The sequence below is a fragment of the Solea solea genome, chromosome 16, assembly GCF_958295425.1.
Source record: "Solea solea chromosome 16, fSolSol10.1, whole genome shotgun sequence".
Classification (NCBI taxonomy): Eukaryota; Metazoa; Chordata; class Actinopteri; order Pleuronectiformes; family Soleidae; genus Solea; species Solea solea.
This window is the reverse complement of record NC_081149.1, coordinates 11,774,132-11,785,431: the sequence shown is the minus strand read 5'-3', so window position 1 is coordinate 11,785,431 and position 11,300 is coordinate 11,774,132. Positions and strand designations below refer to the sequence as shown.

Sequence of the window (11,300 nt, the reverse complement as noted above, 5' to 3'; positions counted from 1 at the left end):
CAGTTTATTTCTTGGCAATATCCAATGTTTTGTGTGCAGAGGAATTGCTAATTTTTAGATATGGAGAATAAAATAAATATATATCTTCATATTTCCCAATGAGATCACAAGTTGTGTTATATTAATTAGAAAATATATACATTTCAGCTTGTTAATGGATAACCACCCTGATGTAACCAAACCCAGTGCCAACACTGCTGACACACACTTTAAGTTAAATTTAGCATTCAGCCTCACCCATATTGGTGCCCGTTATGGACCCTCACTCTTTTAACTACTGATATCTGTTGGTATCATTATCTACACTGCACACTTCTATTTAATACCCCACACTCCAGAGACCACCAACTGCCTAGTAAAACAATTCATTTATTAGAGAACAGACAGTTTCCCAACAGACTTCGGTGCACTTTATTATGTTTGCTTAGATATTCATTAGAAACAGCCTGCACAAAACCAAACCATGGCAGATATAAAATAAAAAAAAATTATATTAATAAACATAACTTTCCAATGAAACAGCAATGCTTTCATTCTCTTTAAAATGACTCTCAAATATAAACAGTGTGTTCCTTCTTAACAGATTGGGTTTAAAAAGCTCACTGAGCTCCACGGCTTCAAAAAGAGTTTTGAATAATTTTGAGAAGACAGTTCCAGAGAAAAAGAAAAAAATATCTTTGCATGAATTGTGGTTACAGATTTGATGGCAGAAAAAGTCCCTCTCATTTGTCACAGACAGTTCAGACACAGTCAATTGGGTTTAGCCACACCAAATGGAGAAGATGGCGAAGAAATGGCTAAGCTTGACACACCCAGAGGCACAGGATGTCCGTTTGGAACTGGAGTGACGGTGAGCCGGAGTTGTGGTGAAAGAAGCTGAAGAAAACTGAGTTGAGCACGACTTTCATGTGTGCTTGTATCCCGATCCCTGTGGTGGTGTTTACATGGCTTTCACTTTGATCTGCTTCATCTTCATCTGCTTCTTCTCAATCTTCTTCTGCTCACGTCGCTGAGCTGCTTCCTGCAAAGGAAAATGAATGTATTAATTGGGTTTTGTAATGAAGTTATAGTTTGCCAGTTAGGGAAATCATTTTGTCACTTGCTTGATGAGGATTAACACAACCAGCAGCCAGTTAGCCCAGCCAACCAGAAACTCTAAATCTAAATGTCTGGAGCGGCAATGTGATACTTTGTATCAATGCGAGTAAGATACTGGTCAAAATACATGCATCCAATATCAGAATAAATTATCTGACTGATTTCTGACTTAAGTAGGCTGATTTAGGTTTTTGACACAAAGCAGGCCAGATCAGTTCTTGGCTGTCCAGCACATATAGTACTTTTAAAATGTCAAACATTTATGGTGTCGTTTAAATTTGGAGCTGCTGGTCGGCAGGTTGTTGAATCGAGCTACATATTTACCATTACACAGAGTGATTCTCTTCCTGGGAAAGTGAATAAACATAATTTCAAAAAGTAATTCAAAGTATGTCTTAAAATGTTCTCTTTCTAACCTCCAGGCGCCGTTGTCTCTCTGGATCCTCCTCATTCATGATCCTCTCCTTTTCAGCTCTCTTCTTCTCCTCTCTGCGAGTTTGAGCTGCCTCCTGACGCTGAGCGTGAGTCTGTTTCAGGAAGTTCTCCTCCACCCGGGCCCGGTTTCTGTCAGCTTTTTGTTTGCCCTGAGTATACAGGGAGGAAAAAGTAAGTGAGTCACAGTTGCACTTGAAGTGAGCAAAAATGCGCATTTGAATCCTGCTCACCTCTCTGTTGAGACGGAGTTTCTTGACTTTGTCAATGCTGTAGATCACCATGTTCATGAGAGGAAGCAGTGCGTCCATGTCTCTGGGAGAGGTGTTTCCCATGCCAGGCACTACACAAGCACACAAAATATATTTAATATACATAAAACACATTAGTAACATTAGGTTATGTCCTAGAGGCAAGACAAAATACACACCATTAAATGTAAACAGCAGCGTCTTCTTGGTTTCAGGCAGCTTTAAGGGCTGACCCTCCCTGAAAAAAGACACAGGAAATTTTAGCACCATGTAGGAAACATTTATTAAATACTTGTGATTAAAAAGACAAAAAAGATCAAGTGAATACTCACTCTTGCATAACTTTTGGACCTGAAAATTGGTCCGAGAAATGGATGGACTCAATCTTGTCAGCATGGTTAGTGACATAATGAACCATCTAAAAAGAAAATCAATGTTGTAATGAGGTGGAACCTTAAACAGGGAGCCTTGTCTCAGACTCTGCAATTGCATGTCATAATAATGCTATATGCAACATAAGAATAAAGAGCCAGACTTCACCTTGTTGTCCATCACTCCATCTGTGACCTCACCCATCTCACTGAGAATAGCCAGAGATTCTGGGAGCCCATACTTGGCCCCAGACTTTGGCTTGTCCCCGCAGAACTCACACTATGGAAAAAGAACCAGAATTATGAACTATAACATAATCAAATGTAGCATTAAAATACATTTATTTGTATATGATAATATATTTACCAAGTCCTGCATCTCCTTCTGAAGTCTGGCCATGGCCTTCTTGGTGCCCACAGCAAACACAAATGTGTCCATGTCCTCATCATTAAGAGTCACTTTGATTTGCTGCAAACCAATAAACAGATGTTGTGGGTTAGAAAAAGTGTTTCTGCATTTCTACTAAGTATATAGTCCAAAATATCTGTACTTCACATTACACTTCAAAAGAGTGTATGGATCTGATTATAATCAATTCTACATTCATAAACCAATTCGGGCAAAATAACAAATGCATATATTAAAAATTTGTTAAAGTGTTATTGTATAACATGCCTAATTCTTCAATTAATTTTTTATGTTTATTAGTTATGTTCATTTGTATATAATTGTCATGCTCTGACACCAAATAAAGGTTTATTTTTGAGGGGACTGGTACATACCACTTGGTCACAGGCAGGCCTCATCATCCTGGCCAGAACGTTGAGCAAGTCTTGCCTTTTAAGAAACTGCAGTAAAACACAAAATATACTGCATGACTCTATAATTAAACAATGCACTCAAACAGATGATACCACGATGTCCATACCTTGAGCTGGATCAGCATGCCTTCACAGCACACACGTCCAGAGCACCACAGGTTATAAATGTGTTCGTTTTCCTGGTTCAGCTTCCCAGTGCTCACAGCTTCTTTACTGGTGCCATCGTCACCTTAACAAACAAATGGGTGAAAATGTAAAAATTACGATATTCAGCTACGACTCGGGAGAAGAGCACAAGTGGATGAGTTGCATTTCATAAACGGTTAACAGCGGTAAACCCACTCACCGACAAGCGCAAAGTTGCTCTCTAGTAATTCTCTGTGTGAGTTGAACCAGGCGTGTGCGAGGCGGCTGTTTTTGTTCTTGCCAATAATATAGTTCATAATGTAGGCCAACAGGCCAGTCACCATCAAGATCTCCATGTAGTAACTTTCCCAGCTGTTCTGCAGATGTGCAGGAACCTACAAAAAACAGCAGGTTAGCAAAAGTTAGTAAAGCCTACACTTTCACTGATACCACTGTTGCACTGATTTCCATGGCAAAAGTTTAAATAAAGTACATGAATTTAAGTAGAGGTAGACAGACAAGTTTTTCCACGGCCTATGTTGATGCCAATATTTAAAAATCAATGCATGCTGAAGGCAGATACATTATGCCGATTTGTTTTGGTGGATTGTTTTGTTTAAAAATACTAAATGACACACAAAATTGATAAAATAAACATTAATTTTTATTAATTTATTTTTATTTAACAACACTAATGGTCTGTGTCTCCAATCTGCATTATGTGTCTGCATTTAAATCCATTTTTCTCTCCACTGATGCCAAGTGCTTGCCTATTGTGAACTGTTGGGTTTCTCTTCTTTCTATAAATCGTTTAAAGTGCCTTGAGATAATGTATGTTGTGATTTGGCACTATACAAATACAATTTTATTTTATTTGCTTTATTTCAAAAATAAAAACAAATGAAATGTATTAACTCAATAGTAAAGCCATGAAATGGGGAATCCAAAAACTCAACTTTGTCAAATAAACATTTGGATTAAGAAAATGTTTTAGTGACTTTGTTACTATTATTATGATACCATTTAATTATTATTACACAACACACCCAAACCATCAGTGGAAAAAACCTTCAGAGTCTCTGGAGATCACAAACAGCAGGGTGGCAGTTTGCAAAACTGGATTCTGAGAAGCTTTTAGCAGTAAGACCAGTTTACCGTGTGGATTATAAGAGGGTCTTTCATAGAGTGGCCTGTCTTCTCCATGTCTCCAATCCCCTCAAATTCTTCCTGGTCATATTTGCTGTACATATCTTGATCCTGTGGAAACATTAAATTGATATTAGTTTTGTTTCAGATCATGCATGAATGAATAAAATATCATTATAATAATTTATTGTAGAAACTAAAAAATTAAGCTGTAAACAGTGATAGAAGGTACTATACCTGTGTCTCCGAGTCCTCAAAACCTTCCTGGCCGTCCTCCAGCTCCACAGTAGCTTCATCTTCATCTTCATCTTCTTCTTCTTCTTCTTCTTCTGGCTGCGATGACTGTGACATACGAGGTGGAGGGGCAGTTTCGGTCTCAGCAGGCTGATCCTCATTCATGTCCTCAAACTCAGCAAAATCATTGTCATCGAAGTCAGCCAGGTCCTCTCCATCATCAAAGTCTTCATTGTATCGCCCTCTTGTGACAGGAAGGACCAGGAGGAGCAGCAGCGCGGGAAGCAGGAGGAGGAGATATACACTTCGCATGATGGGACCTGCTTGAATGTGGAAAAGCAGGGTGACCAAGGGGCTAAAGAAGACTAAAAAAACATCAATCTGGGGTTTAAAGCTAGAGGTTATAAATGGTTTCTAAAAACACATTATCTTAATTGATGAAATTCTTTTCATATCCTGATAGACATCAATAAATGAAGTAGTCTGGGGAAAAATCCAGTATTGCTCACAGGGAACTTTGAGTCAATTGGCTACTGGTTTGTAATTGCAGTTCAATATGATAATATAATATAAGTGTAATATGTGTGATTAACCTGTGTTAGAGATGATGTAATGGGCCTTTCTGTCCTTCTGTTGTTGCAAATACTTATTTTCCAATGATCAAATACGTTCAAAATCAATTACCAAAACAAATTATGAACTCAAGCTCCAAAAAGCGACAAGGAAATTGTCAAATACAGTTAGATGAGCAAACACTGACTTCTAAAAAAAAAAAGGAAATCATAGGTTAAGAAAGTCACACCAGACATTGGTAAACTTGCACATGTTGCAATTTTCAAAAGACTGTCCTAAAATTATAGTGACCTACAGCAGTGTAAAAGATTATATAGTGTACATCTTAAGTCTGGCAATAATGTGAACCTGCTAAAGTTTATAACTTCAAGTCTTGTTTACCAAGACATGTGGCAGTATCAGTTTAAACTGATGGGTAACGACAACAAACCCGACCCTGCTCACACAATGAGATTTCACGTGATAAACAACCCCCACATGAAGAAGACCTCAATAGACCTAACTAACTGGGGAATAAGCTCTAGTGCACCCGTGCCGTTTTAAAATTTAAAGGGAATTTCAGACATTTCAAGTTGTCATAGACTTAAAGGAACAATTAATCAAAATATAGTGTGACAGTTTGATGACGAAGTGACACAGTGCTTAGGAAATAGGCTAAGACTTAAGTAGCTATATCATACGTGGTCAAATCCGGTAAATATTCAACCATCAACCACCATGACTAACTTCAGCCGACGACCAGACCTTTGCGCTACGCTTGCTAACAGGCTGACATGAAGACAGTGTTCGTCTTTATTCCATTCTTTGAGTCAAAACTAACTCCGTGAACACAATCAGTGACAAATGTGGGATTAAAGCGCAGGTCAGAACCATTTAACAGTGCCAGACCCATCCCCCCCAACACTAACCCACTTTATTAGCTGTTAGCAAATCTGGCATTAGCGCGCTAACAGTGGCTAAGTAGCATGGCACCTTGTAGCTAGCACCCAACCTATGCTCGTTAACGGAAGGCAGTCGTTTGTTTGTGTAATACGACTCGCGGAAGAGGAGTTGAAATCAAACAATGTGAAATAGCTGTCTCCCCTCACCTTGAGAACCAGTGGCAGTAGAAGTGACGCTGACTGAGCTGGAGTGACCTGAACTGTCCTTGTAGCTCGACAGGCACAGGATTGTCCTTTCAATGTAAAAGTCTCACGGCAGGAGGTACACGACTGACTGAGATCACGTGACCACGACCTCGCGAACTGTTTTATTTGTGAATGTATCTACCGGAAGTGTTTTTGCTTTGTTGTTGTTTTTTGTGAAACTTGACAAAAGAATAAATGTGACAGAGTGAAAACAAATCAACACAGACAATAACACAATTTAGAAATACAATAATGCAATACATACGTATTTAAATAAAATAATTTAAAACATAAATAAGCAGATAAAGTCAAGCCAGGGATTAAATCGGGACATGAGAAAAACAAAATGTGTATTTATTTATTTTTAATATTGAAATAGGAGCACAAATCTACAGGCATAACAACCGTTTGGTTTTCATCTGAAGATATTGTCTTAAGGTATAATTCAAAATCTTTTAAGAAACTGAAACCAAAAACTACATTTTCTAACGAGAGTTCTACCGGTAGTGTTCACTTTCAATTATCTATCAATCATGTATGTACATACCCTTAAATTATTAAAATTAAATTATTATTAAATGATAAGATGCTCGCACAGTTTATCATTTTTGTAAATATTTGTCATGTGTATAAAATAAAGATGAACATTTCTTATGAAAATTAACATATTCGGATAAATATTTGGCTATAATGGCCAACTCTCATTTAATTGTAATCAATGACAGATTTTTTTATAAATAAAATGTGTTCATGTGTGTATTTGTTTATTATCAAAACAGCAGTTTGTTTTGTTGAAATTGAATCAAAAAAGAAAACAAATGTAGTAGTTTTACTTTGGAAAACCAAACAAGCGGAAGTCTCCTTCATTGGGATAAGCTTGACAGTTTTATGGAGCACATCGAAGCAATGCAACTCTTTGTTGAGTAAAGTGGTGAGAAATCTCGCTCCAGAGCAAGGTTTTCGCGATTAAGTGCCTCTCGACAAATCGTCTGCTGATACTTGTTCTTTTAAGTTTACGTAGCGGGTAACAGTTAGCTTAGACGACTACTTATTTCGTAGTTAGCTAACGCTAGCGTGCTAGCTGCAGTTCGAGAGGATGTCGCTCCACGGCAAAAGAAAAGAAATCTACAAATACGAGGCGCCATGGACGGTGTACGCGATGAACTGGAGCGTCCGCCCCGACAAGCGCTTTCGTCTGGCACTGGGAAGCTTTGTGGAGGAATACAACAACAAGGTGCGTCGCGAGTGGATGTGGCTATTTATTGAACGAGGCTAAAGATGGAAACGTTGGCGAGCTAATGCTAATGCTAGTTGTTCTGCGCCACACATAAGCGTGATAACTACAGTTTTGTTGTCATTCACCAGTAATACTAAAGTACCACTCACTCCTGTGTAAATATACGTGATGTGAGGGAGACAGTACACAACATCATCGCGATAAAAGCACTCATTGAATTTGTTTTCTGACCTAGCACTTTTTTTGAATCAAAACACAAAACGTATTCATTGATTATGGCTTTTACCACCTAGTTGCGGCGTAACAGTTTTCTTTTCTCTCATTTTTATCTTTATGTAATTGTATTTTTATTTCCAACATTTTAAATGTAAAGCACCGTGGGTACCCTGTGAGTGTTAATAAACATTGATTGGATGATTGATCATCGGGATAACCGAAAATGAGAAAAGTGGTAATAATTTCGTTGTAAAGATACTATTATGTTTTTGAAACATTATAATATGGCGTTACATTCCCCAGTAGTAAGATAATGATTTGGTAACATGAGTACCATTATTAAATCAGTTTTCTCTGCATTTGCAAGCTTTCAGAAAATGTACATTAACAACTTCGATTATGGACAGATGGCTTTGTCTGTTTACATGTTTAAAACATTTATGAATGAAAAAAATATATTAGTATTATTTTGGACAGGATAAATGTGAGAGAAATGTTTAAAATAAAACCAGTACCCACTTTGTTTCTGGTTTTGCATTTTTACACCCCTCGGTAACACAATCTATTTACAGTCAGTTCTATATCCAGTCCTGCCTGTCCTGTAAACAGTCATTTTGGCTCTTGATTAAGGCTGAAGTGATGTGTTTTTGTCCTGCTCAGGTTCAGCTGGTGGGTTTGGAGGAGGAGAGCTCCGAGTTTGTATGCAGGAACACGTTTGACCATCCCTACCCCACCACCAAGATCATGTGGATCCCTGACACTAAGGGGGTTTACCCAGACCTCTTGGCCACCAGTGGAGACTACCTGCGCATTTGGAGGGTAGGTTATCTGATGAACATGAACATTAGTTCTGCTTCATTTTTATTAGATGGTAGTAGTGAAAGTCATGGTGACATGACATTGGTAATTTTTACTTTGACCAAACTACTTTGCAGGTCAGCGACACAGAAACACGCCTTGAATGCTTGTTGAATAACAATAAGAACTCTGATTTCTGCGCTCCACTCACCTCCTTTGACTGGAATGAAGTTGATCCCAATCTGCTTGGTAAGAACCTTACTGAGTGGTCTGCTGTATGAAGTGAGATTGGAGAAAAATGTGTGTTTCTGAACAGTTGATTCATTTTGCAGGCACATCCAGCATTGACACCACATGTACTATTTGGGGCCTGGAGACTGGTCAGGTGCTAGGACGAGTTAACCTGGTGTCTGGACATGTGAAAACTCAGTTGATTGCTCACGACAAAGAGGTCTGTTTTGTGGCCACACAGCAAAAAGTGCAAATTATGGTTGTGCACACATCCTGAACGAATAGTACATTTGTTGTGTTTCTGTGTATTTTCAGGTGTATGACATTGCATTTAGCCGTGCAGGGGGTGGTAGAGATATGTTTGCCTCTGTGGGAGCTGATGGGTCTGTCCGCATGTTTGACCTGCGACACCTGGAACACAGCACCATCATCTATGAAGACCCTCAGCACCACCCACTTCTCCGTCTCTGCTGGAACAAGCAGGACCCCAACTATTTGGCCACAATGGCCATGGACGGCATGGAGGTGAGTTAGCTCTGGATTCTTCCACAGCAAGTGCACTTTATGGTTTTTATGGATACAGCAGTGTCTTTGCAAAATTATCAAGAAAGACAAAATCTACCAACTAGGGAAAGATCATGAAATTGCCAAAAGCTCCAAACCACAGCTATCATTCTGATCTATTATTATGTGTAATAGGTGGTCATCCTGGATGTACGCGTCCCATGCACACCAGTGGCTCGGTTGAACAACCATCGTGCTTGTGTTAACGGCATCGCCTGGGCTCCTCACTCGTCATGTCACATCTGCACTGCAGGTAAGCAGATGGTCAGACGAACGCGATGTTCTGCTCGAATGTCAGAAGGTGCAGTTTTATTGGAGGTTGACCAGTTGAATACCACCCATGAAGTCCAGTTGGTAGTTAAATACCATGTTAACAGATTAGCATCTTTTAAGGCAATGTTGTTCATTTAATTTGGCATTTTCTTTTTCTTTTAATGATCTGCATGTCTTCCCCTCTCAGCTGATGACCACCAGGCCCTGATCTGGGATATTCAGCAGATGCCACGGGCAATTGAGGATCCCATCCTAGCCTACACTGCTGAAGGAGAGATTAACAACGTGCAGTGGGCCTCCACACAGCCAGACTGGATCGCCATCTGCTACAACAACTGCCTGGAGATCCTGCGTGTCTAAAGCTATGGACACTTCCACGAGTAGGAGAAGGAGCGCTGGCTTTCAGATTTGGACTTGTTTTTTCTTCTTATCCCTCTGATTTCAAGATGAGGATGAGGTCACGACTGAACTGTGTGAAGGTGTTCTGAGTATTGCATACATGCGCCACAATAACCCGTTCTACATTTTCTTCTATGTCTTTATGCCATTCTTCTTCTATTCTTCTATATGTCTTTACGCTCTTATTTATTTTGCTCACAAGGTAGTGTTCAGCATCTGCACAGCAGCAATGAGAAGGTTTGAACTCTGAGCCGTTGTCTTTGAAAGTCGCGTTTTTCTACTTATCAGTGTGATTTCAGCCAGATGTGAGATTATCATGAAGGGTTTAAATGTTGTCTGTTTCATCTCTTTGACGTACTAAGGTTGATACAAACTACTGTCGGTGGCAGATGACCTCTTTAATATGTAGGAATATGTTGTAACCTTCTTGTGGACTCATACCATATTATTGCTGATTCAAAGATCAGTCTATTATACACTCTGTGGTATTTTAAATTTTTGAAATGCGTGTGTGCCCACTAACCTCTCTCCAAATAATTGTATTCAGGCTCAAACGTGTGACCTGCGCAACTTTTAAAAATTGTAAAATAACCTGAGAGGGCTTCATATTGTCACTGCAGTGGTGTTGATGTTGTGAGGCAGCCATGTACAGCAACACTGAGAACCCACCAGAGCAATGTTGTTCAGTCTCTTAGCTCCCAGATTATTCTCTTCTTTTTTTCTTCTTTTTTAATCTGTAAAAGACTGTGCTTGGAAAGCTTCATTTTCTTTGTGTTAGGGAGTGAGTTGTGAAATGAGGAGGGTGAAACATCTTTCTGACTGTGTCTGTCTGCCTCTCTTTTTGTTGTTTTCCAATACTTAAAGGGTCATGTCCTTGTAGCATGTCATTACAAGGCAAAATGTACATACATATAAATATATCAACTTAAAGATGTTGGTAAGCCAAGTGTTCATGTTGTAGCTTTTTTCATAAAGTTTATTATTGAATTTGCTCTAATAAATTGTATTCCTCAGTGTGTTAGGAACAAACATGTCATTGTATTACTTTGTGTCTCTTCAGTCTTGATTGTCAGTGATGTTGTCTTTTGGCTAACCTAACTAGGTGCTGCCATTAGAATTCTCCTTTCTCCCACTTATGTCACATCATAAACACATAATAAGGGGGTTTTCACCAGCAAATAGTGTAAAGTTCTAACTCCTAATTGGATACAATGTTGTAGGATACATGAAAATTGTATCTTTGGGCCAGTCCCAATGTCCAGATTCAAGGCCAGTCCCATTGTGACCTTGTCTAGTGTGTGCAGGCCCTCCCATGGCCATTTTGAGCACTTAATGGCCACTATTCATAAATTGGTATCATGGCAGACTTACCCACAGTTCATAGTGTGTGGGTACCAAACTT

General features: G+C 39.1%; 2 protein-coding genes across 3 annotated transcripts; one reads left to right on the top strand and one right to left on the bottom strand.

Moving 5' to 3' along the window:
* Nucleotides 1-349: 349 nt before the first annotated feature.
* ccdc47 (coiled-coil domain containing 47) lies at nt 350-6,288 on the bottom strand. 2 transcript variants are annotated; one of them, XM_058654718.1, is made up of 13 exons: nt 6,142-6,288; nt 4,484-4,800; nt 4,256-4,357; nt 3,321-3,495; nt 3,082-3,203; nt 2,936-3,001; nt 2,520-2,621; nt 2,322-2,432; nt 2,114-2,199; nt 1,961-2,019; nt 1,764-1,873; nt 1,515-1,682; nt 350-1,021 (listed from the first exon to the last, which is right to left on the bottom strand). In XM_058654718.1, the coding sequence occupies exons 2-13, from the start codon at nt 4,790-4,792 to the stop codon at nt 941-943; spliced, it is 1,491 nt and encodes a 496-aa protein (XP_058510701.1). In that variant the 5' UTR covers nt 4,793-4,800; nt 6,142-6,288; the 3' UTR covers nt 350-940. The 2 variants fall into 2 exon arrangements, with proteins under 2 accessions (XP_058510701.1, XP_058510702.1); XM_058654719.1 differs by having other exon boundaries at nt 4,484-4,803; nt 6,142-6,274.
* Nucleotides 6,289-7,035: 747 nt separating this feature from the next.
* On the top strand, nt 7,036-10,929 carry dcaf7 (ddb1 and cul4 associated factor 7). The gene is made up of 7 exons (XM_058654697.1): nt 7,036-7,414; nt 8,294-8,452; nt 8,569-8,680; nt 8,764-8,882; nt 8,978-9,187; nt 9,362-9,479; nt 9,687-10,929. The coding sequence occupies exons 1-7, from the start codon at nt 7,277-7,279 to the stop codon at nt 9,857-9,859; spliced, it is 1,029 nt and encodes a 342-aa protein (XP_058510680.1). The 5' UTR covers nt 7,036-7,276; the 3' UTR covers nt 9,860-10,929.
* Nucleotides 10,930-11,300: the final 371 nt, after the last annotated feature.

What these genes read in the sequence shown, in the direction of transcription:
- ccdc47 (XM_058654718.1), bottom strand. Translation starts at nt 4,792, where the DNA reads ATGCGAAGTGTATATCTCCTCCTCCTGCTTCCCGCGCTGCTGCTCCTC. An exon ending in TTGAGGACTCGGAGACACAG is followed by an intron (nt 4,358 to 4,483) that starts GTATAGTACCTT and finishes ATGTTTCCACAG; the next exon opens with GATCAAGATATGTACAGCAA. An exon ending in GCATGCTGATCCAGCTCAAG is followed by an intron (nt 3,002 to 3,081) that starts GTATGGACATCG and finishes GTTTTACTGCAG; the next exon opens with TTTCTTAAAAGGCAAGACTT.
- dcaf7 (XM_058654697.1), top strand. Translation starts at nt 7,277, where the DNA reads ATGTCGCTCCACGGCAAAAGAAAAGAAATCTACAAATACGAGGCGCCA. An exon ending in TGATTGCTCACGACAAAGAG is followed by an intron (nt 8,883 to 8,977) that starts GTCTGTTTTGTG and finishes GTGTATTTTCAG; the next exon opens with GTGTATGACATTGCATTTAG. An exon ending in TGGCCATGGACGGCATGGAG is followed by an intron (nt 9,188 to 9,361) that starts GTGAGTTAGCTC and finishes TATGTGTAATAG; the next exon opens with GTGGTCATCCTGGATGTACG.